Source organism: Leiobunum rupestre, chromosome 4, assembly GCF_980474605.1.
Source record: "Leiobunum rupestre chromosome 4, qqLeiRupe1.1.hap1, whole genome shotgun sequence".
NCBI lineage: Eukaryota > Metazoa > Arthropoda > Arachnida > Opiliones > Sclerosomatidae > Leiobunum > Leiobunum rupestre.
In genome coordinates, this window is record NC_143387.1 from 47797623 (window position 1) to 47820489 (window position 22867).

At 37.6% G+C, this 22867-nt stretch overlaps 1 protein-coding gene across 1 annotated transcript; it reads right to left on the reverse strand.

Moving 5' to 3' along the window:
• Nucleotides 1–1247: 1247 nt before the first annotated feature.
• Nucleotides 1248–20147, reverse strand: LOC149948054 (uncharacterized). The gene is made up of 5 exons (XM_090171427.1): nucleotides 20045–20147; nucleotides 15347–15451; nucleotides 3373–3462; nucleotides 1542–2191; nucleotides 1248–1401 (listed from the first exon to the last, which is right to left on the reverse strand). The coding sequence occupies exons 2-4, from the start codon at nucleotides 15436–15438 to the stop codon at nucleotides 1558–1560; spliced, it is 816 nt and encodes a 271-aa protein (XP_090027553.1). The 5' UTR covers nucleotides 15439–15451; nucleotides 20045–20147; the 3' UTR covers nucleotides 1248–1401; nucleotides 1542–1557.
• Nucleotides 20148–22867: the final 2720 nt, after the last annotated feature.

Below are 22867 nucleotides of genomic sequence, written 5' to 3' on the forward strand. Positions count from 1 at the left end.
TGTATCCAAATCTATGGAACCCCAGAAGACGTCGCTGATATTTAATGTATAATTCTTATTAAATGGTTTGAAGATGTTCAATTGTTGTTGTGCATTATTATTCGCGAATTGGAACGTTAAAAGGCCACCAAGATGGTATCTGGCCTTCGTGCTCTGTCTTACCCTGAACGTCTTGAGCGCCTTGGTCTTTTGTCCCTTTCGAATCGGCGTCTGCGAACCGATTTGGTTGAGGCCTTCAAACTGATTTATGAGTTGTATGACGTCCCGGCCACCTAATTCTTTAGCATTCGCTGGACGGGCAGGAAAGCTCCTACGATATGCAAGGAGCGTAATGCTTGTACCTCGCGCCGTGCTTTCTTCACACAGCGAGTATTAAACTCATGGAATGCCCTCACGTAAATATCTTTCATGTATATAGTTGTATAACACGACAATTTTTTACTTTTCCTAACTGTACCTTATGCCATATCCATCCTTTGTCATTGCTGTTATTTCTTTCATATTTTTGTGTAACTTTCATGGTATTTAATATTATCTCCATTCCCTACTAAAGCAAGGCGCAATAAGTGTAAGTTTTCTTTTCCTGTTCAATAAACTTTATTATATAATATAGGCGTTTTGGAAATTGTGTCGACCATTATGACCTCGAATGTGTTCCGACGAAAGTGTGTTCAATTAAGCCAAATGTTTTAGAACTATGTGTCACTTTTTGACTCAGAAAAAGTCTTTAAACCTCACGTTTGCCAAACTGTAAGCTATTATTAACACGTTGGTACACCTGATTACTGAGTTTCGAAAGACGTTCTGTGATTTCCATTGATTTCTCACCAGGCCCGTACACAGCCGCCAAAACTCGGGGGCGCTCAAATTCTTTTTGGGGGTGCCAATGCCTTGAGTCATTTTTATCTCCCCACCTATGAAATTAGTAAATTTGGGATGCTCAAGTACTCATTTGGGGGCGCTGAGCATCCCCTGGCGCCCCCCATGTACGGGCCGGTTTCTCACAACCTTAGTATGATTTTCAGTGATTTTTTCTTGTGTTTACCTACGAGTTGTACACCTGATTACTTAAGTGATTACCCCCTCGATTTCTACCTTGAAAGACCTCTGACTTAGACTTTTATTTACGAACTCAGCCACAGTTTTCTCCCAACTTGCAATACATCCTCTGGTTATGAGAAAGCGCGTCAAAGGGCAAATCACCCAAGGGTATATTTTGGCATGGAGCTACGAAACAAGAAGCAAGGTAAATTCGAAAATCGTCTATTTATTGGTCTCTTTTACAATGAAATAACAACATCAGTTCCTAAATAAAATTTTACTTTTCTGCAGAATTGCGGAGATTTTCAAGGGAAATGTTCACACGAAAACAGAGCAGCTGTTGGATAAGCTACAAAATCCCTGCAAAAGAAAAAAGAAAAACAAAATTAGAAATACGCTCCGCTCTCTACGTTTCGAATCCACGCGATTTTAAGGCCCACCAACACCATTTTATAGAAGCAACCACCACCAAAAGCGAAGGTCCCAGATCGCCCGCCCACCTTTCTGCCGAAATAACTAGGACGTGGTCAGTTGGCCGCTTTTTTGTAACTGTTCGGAGATCTTTCGCTTCAGCAGATGTCGTTTGCCTGGGTTTGAAGGATCTTCGAAATGGTCCTTCAGTTTTCCCGGCAAAACGGAATCGCCGTCGGTGCAACCCATTCCAGGTACGCAAATTTCTCGTCGTCCCGGTGATTTTCCGTTATCGTCGTGGTCGCCGTCGTTGCAATCCATTCCAGGTAAGCAAATTTCTCGTCGTCCCGGTGTATTTCCGTTTTCGTGGTGGTCACCATCTTCTCCGGACCCGATGACTCCGCCGTCGCCGCAACCCAATCCAGGAATGCAGACTCCTCGTCGACCCGGGGTGTGGCCATTTTCAAAGTGTTGTCTATCTTCGCCGGAACCGATTACGTTCAATTCTCTCGGAGCCGGATACGGGTATTTCTCGCACGGCATGCCGGGAAGGCAAATTCCAGATAGAACCTTCCGTTGTTCATCGAAAAAGTCTACCAATTCTCGTCGTCCCGGGATATTCTCGCGCATGTGGTTTTGCCTTTCTTCTCCAACTTTCAAGACTCTTTGATCGTCGCATCCGTAACCACCGAAACAAAATCCCCGTTTCCCGTGACTCTGCTTTCGTACCTTCGCCGCTCTAATACCCCGTAAAAAAACACCACCACCAAAAAGAGAAAAGAGTGAAATATTTGCATCCGGGTCTTACCTACGACGTAAAATGAATGGGTTTTCGGCGCAGGACGAGAGACGTAAGCGTGTGGGCCATTGGGGCGCTCAGTCGCCTCCTCATTTTCGTCTTTGGCCCCGGGGGTCGTAGAACAGGGACCTAAAGAGACGGTTTAGTCTGGGGTCCGAGTCGCCGCTCGACGGACTGGGCCTCGCGGCGGGACCGTTACTACTCCGTCTTTTGCGACCTGGAGAATTGTCCGACGCCCAGATGTTCTGATCGTCGACCGCGCTGACCAGATCTTTGTAGTCGCAGCTGTGGGACATTCCCGCGTTGAAGTAGCACGTTCTCTTTCTGAAATCGGAAGCGGTTTTTACACAGGTATGCCGACCCTACTTTCTGCTCACGGGACTTATCTCCGGTTACGTGTTTACCAAAAAGAAAATTAATCTTAAACATAATACCGGAATGATTACAAATTCGGGGATATAAATTTCCCGAGAGGACAATACATTTCGTTTCGTCTTATTTGAATAATTCCATTTCTTCAGTAAATGAAAGCCTTAAAACCCATCTCTCATTTCTCGTATCGTTCAAATATCCCCGAATATTGTCTTAAAAGACAAATTGTTTGCGTAAATTGTTTTCCGATCATCAGCCAAGCTTTATTTAAATTTAAAACTTGTGAAATTGCTAATGTTGAAATTAATTTAGGTCTGTAAAATATAAGCGTTAGTACAGTAAATGAGACGCGAAAAATAATCTACGATTCGTAAAATAGAATCCACTTCAAAACGCAATAACGCGATTAAAATTTCCCCTAAAAATAGAAATTCGTAAGTAAATTCTGATTGAAAAGATTTTGACGGACACCTTACGTGACTTCGGTCGATTTTACATTTTTTTTTTCTAGACGATGTTAAGAATGTTTTAAAGTTTCTAAGGGGCTAAATCAGTGAAACTATAAATAAGTGAGGTTCGTAGAAGAAACGGTTTTGTGGCGTGCTAGACGCCGAGTCTCGGAACTCGCGCCTTTTGTACGAAACAATATAATGACCAGGATGGACAAAGGAATACGAACGAAAACGTATGGGCCTAACGATGCTGAAATATATTAAATTATTCGCTTTCTTTTCCGGATAATATCTTACTGCAGTTTTTCCAATTGGGAATCCAGATCCTGGAGCAGATTTTTCACGTAGTTCAGATTTTTCCTTCTGGCTAGTATGTCCTTTACGGAGCTGTAAATAAGAAAAGTAAAGGAAAAACATTCATTTAAGTATTGTGTTTAATGGTGAACCATTTATTAACCGTAATACGATCACATATTTCCGTATCATGTTTAATGGTGAAACATATAGCGTAAGAGCTATACAATCATATATTTCAGAATTGTGTTTAGTGGTGAACCACCGATAAAAAAATATTATCATTAATACGTTTGCTACGATACCGTCTAACCATAAGACTAATATATAGTGAAATATTATTGTATGTGAAGTTTAGAAAGTGTCATACTTATAGTTTAATATCACAGATTTATGAGTTAACCTATAGTGGAGTTATCGGAAGTATATAAACTCTGAGATTCCATAGAAAATTCAAGTAGCATTTTCCCATTAAATAAACAACCAATTCTCAACAATGCAGATAAATTTAACGGGAAGTTTAGGGTCTGGAAAATAAATATGAACTAAATCACTTTTAATTTGATTTTAATTCTCAACACCTTTAATGGAACGTCACGTAAGAAAACATTCTTGACAATAAAATGGGTTATTCGGACAGCTTTCGAAGTATTAATGACCACAACATAAACCATTACCGACGATCTGCCTTGTTCTAATTGCTTTCAATCCCGCACCATTTAGTAAAAGCGAAACCAGCGAAGGAAGGTAATAATCGTTTATCTTTACTCTTTATTCTCTAACGCCAAATGACTTACACAAACCTTCTTCGACATGCATCAATTTTCACAAGGTGAAAGCTTAGACAAATAAAGTAATGGACTAGGGTTGTTAATTTTCCGGAAAAATAAAATGCGGAAAAATTTCCAGAAAATTTTCCGCAAATCGGAAAAATAAAAAATTTAAACATATATTACTTTTCAAGGGTTTTTAATGTTTTAAACTTTTTATCGATTTAAAATGACTAATATCAGTAAACATACTACAAAACATTAATAGTGTTACATTTCAACCAGTTTAAACTAGTCTATAGGTTTAGTTTTACTTTTAGATTAGAAAAAATGAGGTGAAAATGCCGCTTTATTTAAATTTGCAAACAATATATTAGACAAATCATGGAATGAAAACGTTTTTAATATTTTTCGAAAAAATACGGAAAATTTTCCGGAAAAAAGGCCTCGGTAATTTTCCGGAAAATTTTCCGACTTATAACACTATAATGGACCCAAGCACGTAGATATAGAAAGTCTAAAGGGGGGGACGGGTTATAAAACAACCAGATGAAATCGCGAGCGCAGCGAGCGCGAAATTTTTCGTTAGCAATAACGCATATTTAAAGTACTGGCTAGACTCGGACGAGTGATATTGACATTTCCGCACGTGTATCAAACGAAGTTTTTTAATACATTGGCGAGAAAATGATAATAAAACAAAGAACAAAATTGATATTGTTTTGTCCTAAGGGGGGGGTTGAACCCCCTAAACCCCCCCCCCTTATATACGTCCTTGAATGGACCCCATTCGTAAGCAAAAACACGGTTTTTTAAAATTTTATAGCATGTCAGCTCTCCTACAGAGATAATCTTTTCCACCCAACTAGCGTAAAAACGTTCAGATATTAGACCTAACGTCGTTATGGTGCGTGTATATTTAATAGTTGAGTTGAAATATTTCCAATAGCGGACAACGTGGACCTACAAGCGACGTAGCACTACAAGAATCAAGCGCGCAAATCTGGATTCAGGTCCAGAGGTTTATTTGTCCAAAATGAAATCGAAAGTGACCACTAACCAACTACCATGTTCAGAAAATACTGTTTAACAAGCTTGTCAATAAATTTCTCGGATAAAACTACGTGGTGTGACCGGCAAAGCAGCGTGTAAGAAGCCTTAGAGATGGGGTGGTCCCTTTGGCAGAAGATCAATACTTTCGGAGGACTGACGAGGAGACTAGCCGAGGTGATTATCACCGATTTTGTTGAAACTAGGTGGGTATGTAGACCTTATAGTAACATGAAATTTCACTAAGGGAAAAATTGCAATGTTCATTAGTTTTGCCATGGCAACCGAAAATGTTTTTGACAACACATTATGTATATTTTCCCATTGAAAATAACAATCTGATCAATGTTTACATATTTTGATCAAATTGACCAAAATTTATCAAAATATCTCAAAATTCCTTTCATTTGTCAATTTTGATCTATTTTTTTGGTTTTGAAATTTTCAATTTTTTTGAAATTTTTCACAGGGGGTTACCCACCCGTAGAAGTGCTCAGATTCCCATGTTATTTTCAATGGGAAAATATACATACTGTGTTGTCAAAAACATTTTCGGTTGCCATGGCAAAACTAATGAACATTGCAATTTTTCCCTTGGTGAAATTTCATGTTACCATAAGGTCTACATACCCTAGTTTCAACAAAATCGGTGATAATCACCTCGGGTAGTCTCCTCGTGACTAGACTTTTGCCTTGGAGCCCGTCAAGTAAAACTTTGACCGTTGGTCTAGAGGCCCTGGAGTTAATCCGCCGATGTCTACTACCAGCATTCTAAATAACACTTTTAATGACGGTATACTTATACCATCTCTTTAATTAGCATAATTCACTTAGATCCAACGTTGCTCGAAAATGCTAGACTAAATAATACGATTTTAGAGTTGAGGACCCACCTTCTGAAATTATAGAGTACGCCCCGATAAAAGGCGTCGCCACCTAGTGGGAATTTAAGTACTTAACGCCATAGACGTTAGCTTCCCTTTAAAGGGGCCCGAAATGAGAGATCCCCGAGCAACGGTCCCAGCAGATAAGTCAGGTAGTTAGCTCGATAATTCGTAGACGCCGAGATCTCCCCGAAGTAATCGCGGATTCTCTTTAATCAAGCAGTTTGGCCAATTCGATTTGGAGAGAGATTTTCGGGCCAGAAAATACGACAATGTTAAATAGCTCCGCTGTAATTTAAAAAGAGAAAAATCCTCAGCAGCCAGGGACTCGTATTTGGATCGCCGAATTCGACTGAAACGGAAGTATAGCCTCGCGGGAATACCTTTTCCACCTCAAAGTAGAGACACATAAATAAATCTGCCTAACATTTTAGCTGGTCGCGAATAAATTGAGATTGGGAGGATAAAAACGCGAAAAAATCTAATTTGAGCGACCCTTGCTTCTTCCCATTCCCATCAATTTAATATCCTCATCAAGGTAATATATCATCCCCAATAAGATTAACCCAATTTCTAAAAACAACTATTTTTCTTTGTACTCTATTATCAAATTAATAGTATCAGGAATCTATTTAAATATATTCATGGTCGTATTAGACTTAAACAGGAAATTATATGGAATGTCTATGATAGACTGTTAGAAACGGAAGTATTTTTGACCCGAGATATGTCGCTCTAAGCTTGGCATAGGATTCTATATTAAGCTTTGGCTCAAATAGAAATTAACTTACCTTATTTGCTCTTTTATAGCATCTAAATACGTGAATTTATGAGTAACTAGACCAGTTTCGTTAAGAACATTAAATATTTTTGGGTGAGAACGAGTCGGAGAATTATAAACCCATTTTCTAGTAAGTTGAATTTCCGTATGAGCGTCTTACATTTTTTGTTAGCGGCGGCGGAGGCTAGCCAACTACATTGAAAATAAGCTTTACGTCTTATTACGGAACTTTTCAAAACTTGAAACGCAATAAAGTAAAATTACGTTAAACTTAAAGGCCGAGACCAGAGATTTCATTTTCTCGTGCGCGAATTTAGACCCCCACAAAATTGAGTGACAGCGTCAACAGCTTGACCGACGGCTCGGACTGTTTTTGAATAGAATATATACAATGAGCATCAAAAAAGAGGTAAGCTACAATACATGGAATTGTCCAGATGGTCACTCCAGCTGTCAGAGCTGTCACTTAAGTTGTCAGAAATGTCAAGCAGTTGTCACTCGTCAAAAAATTAAGTTCAGGATAAGAGGGGTGGAAATTCGCTCTGGTCTCGGTCTTTAAAGGCTGAGAACAAAGATTCTATTTTATCTTGCGCGAATTTTGACCCCCGCAAAATCGAACTTGTCGATTTCTTGAGGAGTGACAGTGTGGACAGTTTGACCGATAGCTCAGACTGTTTTTAAACTGAACATACGTAAGAAAAGAGCTACACTATCCAGAATTGTCCAAGTTGACAATTAAGTGTCAGAGCTGTCAATTAAGTTGTCAGAGCTGTCAATAAAGCTTTCAGAGCTGTCAATTAAGTTTTCAGAGCTGTCAATTAAGTTGTCAGAGCTGTCAATAAAGCTTTCAGAGCTGTCAATTAAGTTTTCAGAGCTGTCAATTAAGTTTTCAGAGCTGTCAATTAAGTTTTCAGAGCTGTCAATTAGTTGTCGTTCATCAAAATATTAAGTACAGGATTAAAGGGGTGAAAATTAGCTCTGTTCTTGGTCTTTAAGATGACCTAAAGTCAGTGTCCTTCAACTTTTTGAAAGGCCGTTTTATTAGACCAATTAAGAACCACACGTTCGAACGGGAACGTGTGAGCTTCGGAGGGTATTCCCATACGCCTAAGAAAGCCCTCGTAACCTAACTATAAGTCCACGTTCAGACGAATTAAGCTGTCCATTTCTTAATCGTCCGACGAAATCAGGGCTCGTGTTAGCGAAGCGTATATATAGTCTTCGCGTGTTACCTACAATCGCGTCAACAAAGACAATGATGACTAGACATCGAAGGTATTACCAACCTTAATCCTTGGCAAAAGGATGGTGTCCTCGTTATATTGAAGGAATTTTCGCGTGAATTCGTTAGAGTAGTTCATTAGACGATTGGAAAAATCCATCTATAGTGAGGACCGTTTTATTTGTTGACTCGTAAAATGAAAATAGGTGTCGGTCGGTCGAAAGCGTGCCCAGCGGCCAATAAAAATAAAACGATTTGGTCACTCGCGTGATGGAAAAGTGGCTCCCGAAGTCACTTTCTTAGAAATCCGAGACAAGTTCTACAACAAGTATATTTTCTAATCTCTTTAATAGTGACGCGGCCAGCGCCGAGAATTTTATTCGAAGCCACTATACAAGATTACTTACATTCGCGAGGTTCGAGTCTCGAAAGAGAACTCGCGGGATTAGCTTACTTTACCGCGACTTTCAAAGTAAGCTAATATTTGGAAGTGAGAGACCCTTAGAGGGAGGTTTGAATTTCCTTAAAAAAACTTTAGCAGCAAAGTAAATGAATTTTTGAGGGAAATGCTTCAAATCAAATCGATTGGAAAATCACGAAACGATAACATTTTCCACATTGTAAACCGAGGAGGTAGTCACTCTTAACACGTTGGTACACATGAAATACCGTCTGTGATTTCCGTTGTTTTCTCACAACCTTTATGTGATTGTTAGTGATTTCTCACAATATTTCGATGAGTTCCTTAAGTGATTTCTCACAATATTTCGGTGAGTTCCTTAAGTGATTTCTCACAATATTTCGGTGAGTTCCTTAAGTGATTTCTCACAATATTTCGGTGAGTTCCTTAAGTGATTTCTCACAATATTTCGGTGAGTTCCTTAAGTGATTTCTCACAATATTTCGGTGAGTTCCTTAAGGGATTTCTCACAATATTTCGGTGAGTTCCTTAAGGGATTTCTCACAATATTTCGGTGAGTTCCTTAAGTGATTTCTCACAATATTTCGGTGAGTTCCTTAAGTGATTTCTCACAATATTTCGGTGAGTTCCTTAAGTGATTTCTCACAATATTTCGGTGAGTTCCTTAAGTGATTTCTCACAATATTTCGGTGAGTTCCTTAAGTGATTTTTCATGATTACCTACGATTGTTACACCTGATTTTTTGCTGACAAAACATGACAGAGCTATCGTAATACCAAAGTATGCATTTATTTATACTAAGATGGAGACGATCAGCGGTTTATTTATACTTAGATTAAGACGATCAGCGGGTACCGTGGTTCAATTTTCCCAAAAATTATTTTTCTCTGTAAAGTTGAAATTTTATAATTGCTTTGTTAAATTTAAATCGATTAGGTTCTAAGATATAATTCCCATCTATGACTTCTTTCGCTCCCGTAAGGACTTATTATTGAAGTTGACATTACCTTTAGCGCAACACAGGAATCCATACCTCTACTTGGAGTTCTTATCGCGGCAGATTTTCGTCTCGATGTGACTGACGGTTTTTCTGACGTCACTATGTTAACTTAACAAACAACAACGTGAGAGGGAGCGCGCGCAAATGGGTGTTTTTTCTCTCGTAGGCGGGGCCAAAGCCGTCAGAGTGATCTTACCATACGCGATACGGCAGTATAAGCATTCCAAGTAGAGCAACAGGATAAGTGATAAAGTGATAATTAGTTTTCAGAGCGTAAAAGCGAACAAATGTTGTTCCTCTTTAAATAGAGGATACTTACTCTGAGCCAAACCACATTAACCAATATTTTAACTTGACCGAGCTTCGAAGTATAGAGTATCTCTTAAACGCTAATTTTGCGATCTATATAGATACTTCATATTAATTAAAATTTATTTCCCAGTTGAGTAAGAAGTTGAAATTCATTGAGTTGAGAATATTAATCTAGAGGTCCAATCAAAACGTCGGATTTCAGTATTTCGCGAAACAAGTTTTTAAAAAATAAGAATACTGCCGTCTGCTCCCAAATGACGAGAAATCTTTATCATTCTACCCGTGGCGCCGTCTATCTCTCAATGGTTCGTTCAAATAAGACGCGTTTTCCAGCAAAAATATTTTTTTTCCAAATATAATGGATGGCACCACGGGTCATATGATAAGGTTTTCTTGTCATTTTAGAGGAGACGGCACATTCGTAATTTTCAAAAACTTGTTTCGCGGGGAGCAGATTTGATTGGTTCTCTAGATTAATATTCCCAACTCAATGTTGAAATTCAACGTTATTTACATTGATCAGACAATGGATGAAATGTTCGAAGCACTTACGAATAATTAACTACGTGCAAAAATAAAAATATCAACAACTTTGATAAGGTAAAGCTAAACTTTATTAGAATTAACACTATCGCGTAAATTCTAATATTGTTTAGTTTCCCACTCCAAAGTTATTGGAATGTATCCAATTTTTTTTCGCGTAGTTTACTGTTCTACCTTTTTTGACCAACGAAGGCTGTCGTCTGTCTTATAAATATTTGATCTATGACTCGAAATTTGCCGGCATTTTCCATTACAACGTCTTCCAATTTCCAACCCGTATACAAGGTGTTGAAAGGGTTACGCAAAAAGTTTAAGACGTTGTAGGGGGTGAGTTGAGAAGTATGCCTGATTTTTCCTCATTTTGCTACGCTGAGTCAAAAGAGCGCCAGAGAACTTCAAAGTGTGACTTACTAGCCCCTAGAAGTAGGCTGCAACACGTGCAAAACCAAGCAGCAGGGACTTTAAATACTGTTTAAGTTTACTTTTTTACGCTGGTTACCTCGATTTGCTTACAAAGTACTTTTCTTACCTATCACAAGAACCCAAACATTAATGTTCGCATTTCCCTGCTGCTTGGTTTTGCGCTTGTTGCAGCCTACTTGCAGGGGCTAGTAGGCCACACTTTGAAGCTCTCTGGCGCTCTTTTAATTCATCGTTGGAAAATGGAGGAAAAACAGGCATGCTTCTCAACTCACCCCCTACAACGATCCTTCAAATTTTTGCATCACCTTTTGAAACACCCTGTATAGTACGCTTTTAGTGAAAATAATAGGCCCTGGAACTTGTTAGTCATTGTGAGTAACACAAGGGTGACATCAAGGTTCGTATAAGCACTCGGATGTCACAATAAATATGTGAGTCACGACCAACTATAATCAAGTGCTACCACGCTAAAGCGAGTAATCAACGTTGGCCGTAGGAAAATTGAAAAAAAAAAAAAAAAAAACAGGAATACCTTTCAACTCACCCCCTACAACTCCTTAAAATTTTTGCATAACCTTTTGAAACACCCTATATATTTTTTCAATTTCTTTTAACAGTAATCCCCAAAAAACCGTCCGATATTTATCCTCAAAACTGTGAAAAGCATTCACCTAATGGGTATATGCAGATAGGTCTTACCGCATTTAAAATATATAACATGAAAATGATACGTACCAGAAGTAAATAGTATATCTCTTACGAGATAAGTAATCATGTACCTATCTTGCTAATATTATTCGCTTTTAACCCTACTCAGGCTGCCGTTGATTTTTCAAAAATTGTTTGTTAAAATATGGTTTATCAATATCCCTACGCGGCACAGTGGGGAAAATTAATGCATTTTTGGCCAAAATTATTTTAATATCTTTTATTTTCAATCAAATTTAAAAATCACGCAGAATAAATATTTTGTTTTTCTTTTAAAGGAAAAGTCCAGGTTGGGTAAAACTTGGGTCTATTTGAAAGATCATGTTTAAATATACTCAAAAATATCAGTCGTAAAATTGTATCTTTTTTTAATGACGATAAATTAATTTTTAAACGAGCCAAATTTACCGCCAAGCGATCTGCCATTTTTTGTTTGGGGTGACGTTTTAGGACTTTAATCACGCGCTGTTCGCGCTATAACAGGCTTTAACAGCGCTCTGTTTCCCGCGCGCGCTTGCTCCGCGTGCGGTCTGCGGAGGGAAGGCGAAAGAAAATGGCAGCTCGCTTGGCGGTAAATTTCGCTCGTTTAAAAATTAATTTCTCGTCATTAAAAAAGATACAATTTTACGACTGATATTTTTGAGTATATTTTAACATGATCTTTCAAATAGACCCAAGTTTTACCCAACCTGGACTTTTCCTTTAAATATTTTTACGCTCTTTCAAGTTTCAAGTTTCAAGTTGGTTTATTAAATATTTTTGTCTTACGTAGAGGTATTAAGGGCCAAGTCAATTTGTGACTTATAGCCCTGGCTGGTAGTGCAAAACAGAACTAGGCATTAAACAAATTTCACATATAGCGTATTTTATAGGAAAAAGGTCGGACTCATTTAAGGTGGTTTTTAAATAAAGGGGAAAATATGGGCCATTTTTATTTTTGGATTCTACGAGTACAAGTAATTAAGATTATTTTAAAGTTAGAACCACAAACGTGTTTGGCCCTAATTTCAACTATAATTTAAATTTAAATTTCCACGTATGAACACTTTCATTTTTAATAAATATTATAAAACACTGCGGCTCACAAAATATTTGAAAAAGGGGGACTTTTCTTTTGATAAATGCTCCATATTGAAGGCAGTTTAAAATATTTCCAAAATCGCAGTGGGTTTCAGCAATCGCGAGGAGTAACAAGTGCAGACTGGCGCTATGTGCGATAGCAACAACTTTGCAATTAATTTAAACTACGAGTTTTGACCTGTTTAGATTTGTCTGGAAGTGAGCACGATGTGATGCACGAAACCTTTAAAGGCCTTGTAATTCTTCTGCCTGTTTTCCTTTAAGTTTACTTCCCGCCGTGCAAATATCCTGGTGGTAGGCCAACGTGTTTTACGGCTGGCCCACCACCAGGATATTTGTGCGGCGGGAAAAAAACTTAAAGGAAAACAGGCAGAAGAAATTCTAGGCCTTTAACTATATTTTTAAAAGGAAAATTTTGAGTTTGGCCAACTTTAATGGCCTAGGATTACTTCGCGACCTATCCAACTTATTTCTTAATCTACAATTGTGGCATTTATTGATCAATCAAGTCTCTATAAAAAAGGTGATTTTCCTGTTAATGAAAACTATTTATAGCGTGGCCTTAACAATAGTTTTTGAATAAGCACTGGTCTTTAAAGGGAATATAACCTCAACGCATTCTTTGTGGAAAAGCCCTAACAATTTGAGCAAGAATTAACTAACTATAGCGCCATATAATGGAGAGGCCAATATGGGAAATGTTGTTGTTCCACTTGAAATACCCAAGGTTATATTCCCTTTAAGGGAAATACACGTATGTTAGAAAACCTCCAAAGCGTTCTTTATGGAAGATTCCAATAATTTTAGCTAGTACTTCGGCAAGAAACCACTAAGCAGCGCCAAAAATGTCTAATGCCATAGTAGGAAGCGGACAATATTGGAACCCTTTGGGTAGGGCAGCGGTAATAATGAAAGGTTATCTTTATAAATTATTATTTTTTTTAATAAAAGCTGCTACTTCATGGCTTTAAAAAATAATAATAATTCATAATTAACCATGGCTCAAAGTTTTAACATTTATAGTGAATAATAATAATAATCTTGATTTGAGGATATTGATTATTATTAATGATGTAGCTCTTAAGGAATCTTGAACGCGGAAGGGTTCAATTAAATTGCATTAGCTTTATAATCGAAACTTATTGATTTAAATTACAAGTCATCGCGAAAAAATGTATTCAACAGAAACCAAATGTTTCCGAATGATATTAATAATATAATATTACAACTTTTAACAAGATTTTGGTGCTTGATTTGACGCGCCTGCATCATGGAGTACCTCAAGGTTCGTAAAAAACGGAACTATAAGGTTGCCTCGATCGCGTGGTTTTTTTATAAAAAAAATTACGGCTTTTGCGTTGCAAGGTAAAATCGTGACGTCACCCAGAGGAGATCGTATTGAAAATCAATGGAGGCTCATCTGGGTGACGTCATCAATTTTAACTCGTACAGAAATTTTTTCAAACATCATCTTGGTCGAGACCCCCTTGGGAGTACCTTTCATATAATGTTGCAGTTCGAAGAGATAGAACTATACGCAAGAAAAACCAAGTTTTTTTCCCTAATGACGGTTATTAGTAGTACCTGCGGTTGTTATTATAACGACTTTTAACAAGATTTTGGTACTTGATTTAAGGATATTGATTATTAACGGACCTACAAAATTAATGATGCAGCTTGAAGGCAAAGGAAGAGTTCAATATTATAATATATTATTCTAATACAAAAAGGCCAATGAAGTTTGTGTTCGCCAGCTATTATCAGAAGTAGATACTATTGTATAGAAGAATCCACGGCGAAAAATTTACCTGGTGTGCGCCCAACGATGTAAAATGCAACGATAATGCAGTGGAAGAATAAATATTTATATATATTTTTTTTAATTCACTATATGATGTATTACGTCCAACTAGTGCTCGGCATTCGATTAATTTTTATCCATGAATAAAATAAGCTCGGCGATATTTAAATAATATTTATTTAAATAACCAATATTTGAATAAAAATTGTAAAATGTTTAAATAATCGAAAGGGAATAAGCCTATTATTTAAATAAAGCAAACAATTATTTAAATAAATGCCACTTTTATTCAAATAAATGCTTGGTTGCGTAAAAAACATAATTAAATAAGTTAAAATGATATTCTTTTTACCAACGTTTTTTAAATAAATCGAAAAATTTGTGGATAGTGAATAAACAATTCCGAGCACTACGTCCAAGACAATTTTTACTTCGGAAAAGTATATTTTGAAAAAACAACTGGAGCTTGCGAAGGTATATATGTTATGGAAGTAATATTAGCATTGTGATATACTTCTGATATTATTAAGAAATTGAAATGGTTTGGAAAACAACAAAATTTCGATAACTAAAGCCCAGTTCACACTATGCAATTAATTGGGCCACTCAACTGTATCCAACTAATTGTAAGCAAGAAAATTGTATAGTGTGAACAGAAAAAGTGGGAACAATTGTTACAATTTGTCTGTTCACACTAATTTTCTTGCTTACAATTAGTTGGATACAGTTAAGTGGCTCAAATAATTGTATAATGTGAACTGGGCTTACTAGTAAATAGTAAGTAATATACTATAGAGACAGATACTTCATGGTTTAAAATGAACTTTTATTAAAAATTATATTGGGGAAGCTTTTCGAGCCCACTCGCTCCTTTTCAACCCAGATTGTAAATCGAAAATGAAATATTTCGTAGCATTTTTGCCATATTACAATATTATCTTCGGCTATTTAATAAATAAATAACAAGAAACAGATTCTTACCTTTCGATTTCGACATCAGCCGTGACCATAGACGCAACAGCGGCCACAATGAGGCACACGCTTAGGACGACCATTTCAATTCTTCGTACCATCGCTCACTTTAATCTAAATGATAATTAATGGGAAAAATCCAATTATACAAACTTGACACGGAGCGATAAATCTAAAATTTCAATAATTTCACCGACATCGAGAGAGAAAAACGATGAAACGTATAATATATTTGAGAAATCGTCGACAATGATATTTTAACCTCGTTATTTTTTTCCGAACCAACAACGGTAAGGTCAAAATATTTTTTTCATAATCGTCCCGAACTGATCAAACTAGCGAAACTGAAAGCGAGAGCGCGGTGATTGGAGAGGCGGCCTGGGCCACCAGAGGAGAAGAGAGAAGTGGTCGCTCAAACAGAGAAAGAGAGGTTTTGAGAGAGACTCGCTCCAGATTTGACTCGCATCGAGGTAAGAGAGCCTGAGAAGACACTTTTATAAATTGACGTTAGAAAGATTGCGACGTGACGTCACGCGGCTCGCTGACCAATGGCGTACTAGATCTGGTTAAATTAATGGAACCTAGACCAATAGAACCTCGTTTGACAGTGGGAACAGTAACGCGTCATAGATATATATGGGGAACAAACAATTGAACGGGTTCACCCACGCGATCACCCGAGTACATTAAACGATTACTCTCGAGCGAAGCCTTAAACCCGAAAATTTTCGTCTGTTTAGAAGTCAATTTGCGGGACCACTCGAACTCTTTCCGGGAAAAAACCGAGTTTAGTACCCCCGTAATATGTGTCAGTACATAAAACCACTCTCGTTAAATGAGACACAACAGGGGTATTCAAAATCAACCCCAGCACTGAACGCGGAAAACAATTAACCGCTTACTCTAAACGACTATCAATATCTTTAAAAAATTTAATCTAATTCGAAGAAAGAGTTCGGGTAATTTAATATTTGCTTATTTATAATCCCAATGTAATAGTTTATTTTTCAGCCACTATGTAAAGTTAAAGCTTAATCTGGGAATCATGATAAATCTTAGTCACGATTGGTGTAGAGCAGTGGTTCCCGAAAGGTGTTCCGCGGAACCCTGGGGTTCGGTGGAAGGGTCACAGGGGTTCCGAGGATTCGCAGCGCGGTCATCTTTGTAATTTGTGTCAAGAGTCTTTTAAGACAAGTAAAAAAATTAGTTGGGGTTCCGCCAGAATTAGGTGGATCATTTAGGGTTCCATAGGAAAAAAAATGGGAACCGCTGCTGTAGAGGGCTAGAGGCAGTCGTTTTTTGACTACTTCGCGTAGCGATAATTGAATACAATTCTAACGGCAACTTCTTAACTACCGCGTCAAATTCACCAGGAACGGTGAGTCTCATACGATTCTTGGTCCATATTTCTAGCAAATATCACGGGAAATTTGGATACCGTCCTTCAGAGTTTACATTATAACTTAAAGGCTTCATGTTTAGACGTCGCTCTGTCGCTTTGTCACTCTGTCACGGACGGTTCGGGGATGCCGCGAGCGTACGATGCGCGACAGCGTTTACTTGATTCTCAACACCAACTAACTTTGTCAACATTAGGCTAACTGTCCGATATTTCTCGCGGCTATAAGTAACGATTAAATATAGGTTAGGCAAGTTTTAGGTATTTAAATAATCTGCCGGGTTAAGCGCTCGGTCACCGCCGTTGCTCAAGATGAATTGCCTCAGGTATAATTTCTCCATCGAGGAAATTCAGAAAACCTTCGGAATATTATAGGTAGGTTCGAGTATAGCGGCCTTAAGCTTATAAAAACAAGGATTGCCGTTTTTAACGTTTAACGTCTCTACAATTTTAAGGACTTAAACAAACAGCCAATCTTCAGCCAAAAAGGCAACAAGCTTTCGGAGGAGAAAACTTAAAATTCAAAACCACGCTCGCGCGAGAGAAAAGAATGCTCGGACGATGCAGCCGCGTCAGCCCATCAGGAATTAGATTGACTGAGAGAAAAAGAAAGGCAGCCCAAAAATGAGCCGAAAATATTGGCGCCTAATACTCTCAGAAAGGGCCCAAATGCTACGGCGAGCCAGATATTTCCATTTTCCTTGGGGACATTGAAGACGTCAGAGCTATACCATCCGTAACATCCCCTCACCGCGTCTTTATCGGTTTATGTAACATTTTCTAACATCCTGATACAGGATAGTCTATATTTGAACCGCGTAACTGAAAACAATCATAATAACGAATATAAAAATGTGGAATCGAAAACGTTTTCCAAAATTATAGTTTTCTTACAACGAAGATTTTAATTTTTTTAAATGCGTGAGTTTAGAATCTAGACTTACTTATTTCTTATATAAAATGTATATATCTTTCTCTTGATTCGCTGTGTTATCGTGTGCTTTTTTGAGACACTAAATTATTTGCGCAAAAGCAATTATCGGCATAAACACTATTAAATTTATACATAATTTTTTTCTACAATTACTAAGTACTGCTATAGCAGCCGAAAAATCATCTACATTAACTCTTCAATTTACATAGAGCCATTTACTGCTTGATCATAAACTGCTGGATTTTTGTACGCTAAGCAGCCTATAAATTACAAAGCTACTGCTTAGCAGATGAAAACCCAATAACCCATCAGTTTATGATTTTCTCGCGTTGGTCGCTACGTGGCTCTATTTAAGCTGAAAAGGCTAATTGCGTTTCTTAAAACTGTATAAGATATTTATTCATTTAACCGTTTGCTAAGTGGAACTTGATCTTACTATGGGCATCCTGTAACACGTTCTAAAAGCTATAGTTCAGCCTCCAAAATCCAGTGTCATTTGGGCCCTTAGAGATATTAAAAGTAAACGGGAAACGGAAACGAGTCCACTAAGGTAAAGAGTGGTAAAATACGCGAATAGTATAGAATAGTCCATAATGAAAAGGGATAAAAAAGCTAACTATAAACAAATAAATTCCCGTTTATTTTTAATATCTCTAAGGGTCCAACCACGGTGCTGCTCAAATGACACTCGATTTTACAGGATGCCTATAGTAAGATCAGCTTCCGCTTTGCAAATAGTTTAATGAATTAATATCTTATACAGTTCTAAGGAACGCAATTAGCCTTTTCAGCTTCAATAGAGCCACGTAGCGGCCAACGCGAGAAAATCATAAACTGATGGATTTTTGTCTGCTGAGCAGGAAAAAATCCAGCAGTTTATGATCCAGCAGTATTCGGCTCTTTGTAAATTGAAAAGAGTAATTGTAGATGATTTTTCGGCGGCTATAGCGGTAGTAATTGTGGAAAAAAATTATGTATAAATTGCATAGTGTGTATGCCCATAATTGCGTTGGCGCGAATAATTTACAATGCAGTCCATTGGTGGTTCTTATTAACTTTACACTAAGGCAAAGATTCTGTTTAGAGCCAAAAGAAGCGCGGAAGATAAAGTTTACGGAAAATATAACTGAAAAGAAACTAAAAGACAAATAAAAAGAAGATGGCTTTTTCGAAAAAGTGATGAGGCTGCGTTTATCCGTACAAACATCCAAGGGAACCCGCTGGACAGTGGATAGGGTCCGTAACTCGATTTATTAGTGGACATGGTCCGCGTGTGACAAACAGACTGCGCGCCCTCCAACGTGATCCACTAGATATCTCAAAACTAGAAACTGAAGTTTGGCGAAGACAACGAATTTACGATCCAAAGTATTACGAGAAAAAGGGACCAAATCCCGTTATTATGGTTAATCAAATTCTGAACACCAAATGGACTTATTTAGGTATCGGGGATAGTTTTCGCAGATTATAATTGTAGGTGTATTAGTTAACATTAAATGGACGCGGTACCGTTTGTAGGATACTTGAATTTTTACTGGAATATTTCAAACGATACCGTGCTCCTTTAAGAGGCGCTTTCGTAAAAAATGAGAAATAGTTATTAAATATAGCCGAGTATAATTTAACTTAGAATAACAAAGCGACAAGCAACCTCTTCGAAATATATGATAGGGCAGAAGATACAATATTTTCGAGAGTCAAAACAAGTATTGTAACTATAGCTCGTAGACGTAATAACCTTATCAAAGAACAATATTTTTCGACGACCAAAAGCCATTTTAGAATAATAACATCATCCGTTCGGTAATATTTCAGAAAAAAACGACGTAAAAGGCAACATGATAAAAAACTCTCGGGTTAAAAGGAATGAATACTAAGGGCGATAGGAAATCCAAACGTTAATTTTAAAAGAGTGACATTAAAGTTTATCGACATTTATCGAATATTAGAACACCACAAAAAAATTTCAGTAGCCACAATCTATTTAACCCTTATTTCTCAATAGATTTTTTCGTAATTTTTCTTTTACATACTTAAAAAAATTAAAGGAATTAATAATAATAATATGGCAAACACTGACTCAGGTTTTCTTCCAAAGTATCACCAAGGCTTAGCTTTTCAGAGATAGTTTGCATGTTTAAATAGTTAAAAACCTCACAGGCACTCGAAAGATCGGAGTTACATTCCTTCATTTAGTATTATTTTTGTTCTAGAAATATTTATAATTTTAAACCTAATTTTTCACAAAATAACGCTAAATAAGGATCCATTTAGGTCACTCATTTGGGGTATTCCTCCTGGCAAAAACTAAATAAATATGGGTCCCCAAAGAATCCCCGCGTATTAATTAAAAGCGGAAAAAAATGTCTCTTACCGCGCTATCTATCGACGAGGGAGATAGACTGTACTCGAAGCGGGAAGAGGTCCAATTGGATTCGAGACCACAATCAACGTGACTGACTGGCAACTTGAGACAGTCCTTTTATACTTGGTCTAATCCAACACTGGCGCATTGATGTATTTATTGCCATAAGAGACATAAGGCGAAGCGAGCCCATCGGGGGAGGAAAAGGCCAACCTAGTAGTTTACGACACCCTATAACTCTGTCTCACCCTTACTGGATACTTCCGGAGAAGTAGGAATTGATCTTCACCGCGATATGGATTAGGCAATCAGGTAAGCCGATATGACAAAAACCCTCGAATCTTTCGACGAATATCGGCAGAGGGCGCGATGAGAGAGATAACCGCGTATGGGACGGTGCTTTAATTAAAGAACGGCTATCTATCCAAATACTCTCGAACCCTGACCACGGACGTCAATGGCTGCTAAGGTATAATACTCCGCTTCCGGTTATAAGTGTCTCGAACACTTTCTCAATATTTGACTGAAAGAGAAAAGCTATTATTGTTTTAATTCCTGTGTCAAACGCTCCTTTTTAATCATTCGTTTCCAGATGGGTTTTGTTTATACAGTGTTTAAGTCGCGGGATTATCCGTTCGAGGATTAGCGCGGAATTTTGGGATTAGCACGCGAAGATGACGGTATTAGCAACGAAATCCTAGAGTTTGTTCTTCCTCAATTTCATCATCGCGACTTACGACGTTTTGGCGAAATTAAATTCGAACCAAAAATTCGCTACATTCAATTTAAACTATATTGAGTGATACCAAAAGTAAATGAACCGGAGTTATCAGACTGCTATACTCCCTATATTGGAGGCGTTTTCCTTATGAAGTTACATTTTGATCTCGAATTTGAAATTTTGCGCACTCCTAGGCCGAAAAAAACTAGTTTTTGGTTTTAAAAAACCATTTTTTTATCAGGGTTGGCACAATTTTTCCAAGGGTGGAAAAAACTAGATTTTTCCGCGGTTTTTCCACTTATTGTTTTACTGTTAAAAACCGTGTGGAAAATCGTACTTCCATGGTTTTTCCACCTCTAGTGGCAAAATTCAATAAAAAATAAATAATAAAAGCAGTATATTCTTCTATTCTATTCACTCTTCTTCTGGCCTTTTTTCCCATCTCTCCTATTTGCAATGACCAAATTAGTCACTTAATAGATATATCAATGATTAATTTAGCATGAAAAGAGTTTTTTCCATTTTTTCCGGTTTTTACCAGTTTTTCCCACATGTCCCGGCAAAAACTTTTGAAGGCCTTGTTTCCAAAATAAAAGGTCTTCAACTCACTAAGCCTAATCATTTAACCGACACAAAGGCACCATTTTGTCAAATATGAACGTGAGCGCTCCAGCTTCTCTACGAAACTACGCCGGAAATCGACTTCAGCGACGCCAAGTTTGACCACATTGAAATAAAATTACCCGTGATTTTCCTATTCCCAGTATTAAGGCGTGCTTTTTAAAGCCTAAACAGTGAGTCCCCTTAGATTCTTGGTCCATGGATGGGCGCACCTTGTGATAGTTGATCGGACCAATCCAGTTCTGGGATTATTCTAGCCCTATTTCGAGAAACTACTGAAATTCGAACGATCTTGTGTCCATTTAAGAGATATTTTCCGTTTCCGAGATTGTGCATTTAAACCGGTGAAAACAATTACTTGTAACATGAATCTATTTAACCCATGAATATTCAACTGCAATACCTTAGGTCACCTCCGGCGACGCGTGGGGCGGAGCCAATTTATAGTGACGTTGTCGAAATAGAACTCAGCTGTTCTTTATAAGCAGTCGAAGCTTTAGTTCCTAAAATGGCGCTTTATGGTTAGGTTTCCTTTTTGCAGTATTTATCATGAATCTATTTAATTAAATATATTCATGTATTTATTTAATATTATTTTTAGTATAGGTATTATTACAATAACAGAACATTTATTATTTAATTATAATAATATGGCAAACACTGACTCAGGTTTTCTTCCATAGTATCAAAGAGGCTTAACTTTTCATGTTTAAATATTTAAAAACCTCGCAGGCACTCGATAGAATCGCTTTCTAAAGATCGGAGTTACATTCCTTCATTTCGTATTATTTTTGTTCTAGAAATATTTATAACTTTAAGCCTTATTTTTAACAAAATAACGCGAATCGTCTGTGAGAAACCAAATTTCAAAACGTTGTTTATTAAAACCATTTTTGAGTTGCGACGCGTGACCAACTTGCAATAACGAAGCTGCTCCCATCCCCGCGACTGATATTTCGCTAATTTCACGTGCTTGCAATTTGATTGGTCGGATCTGTTACCACGAACAGGGGCACGTTAAATTAAAAATTTTCTGTAGGCGAAAACTATTCGCTAGTTCTGGAGTAATTTTTAGGAAACAGCGAGCAACTTCAAAATACAGTTTGGCTGTTATTGTATGGAAGAAGTTGGTAGTATGGGGTAAAAGGTGTACTCTTTTCGTCCCAAAGTGAGCGAATAGTTTTGGCCTACTAGGTGGTTTCTTTTCGCTTGTACCGGGATTTCGGTGTAGGGTAAGAAGAGTAAGTATATGACGTCATTTTACTCCGATTCTGAGGTGGCGAATAGTTTGAGTCGGAGTAAAAAAGTTTTTCCACAATGGCTATCTGTGGCCTTTTTAGCAGATAAATTCTGGCTAGCAGACGACAAAATCCGATTTACTCTCTTTACACCTCCTTTCAGAAAGAGTAAAAAGAGTAGCCCTAATACTCCGGAACAAGCGAATAGTTTATAGGGCGGAGTAATTCTCATCCCCGGAACAGGCGAATAAA

Bases quoted from the DNA above. Each gene is read 5' to 3' on its own strand.
- LOC149948054 (XM_090171427.1), bottom strand. From the start codon at position 15,438: ATGGTACGAAGAATTGAAATGGTCGTCCTAAGCGTGTGCCTCATTGTG. The intron at 3,463-15,346 runs GTAAGAATCTGT...TCTTATTTACAG, and splicing joins GCTGATGTCGAAATCGAAAG to CTCCGTAAAGGACATACTAG. The intron at 2,192-3,372 runs GTAAGATATTAT...ACGGGGTATTAG, and splicing joins TCCCAATTGGAAAAACTGCA to AGCGGCGAAGGTACGAAAGC.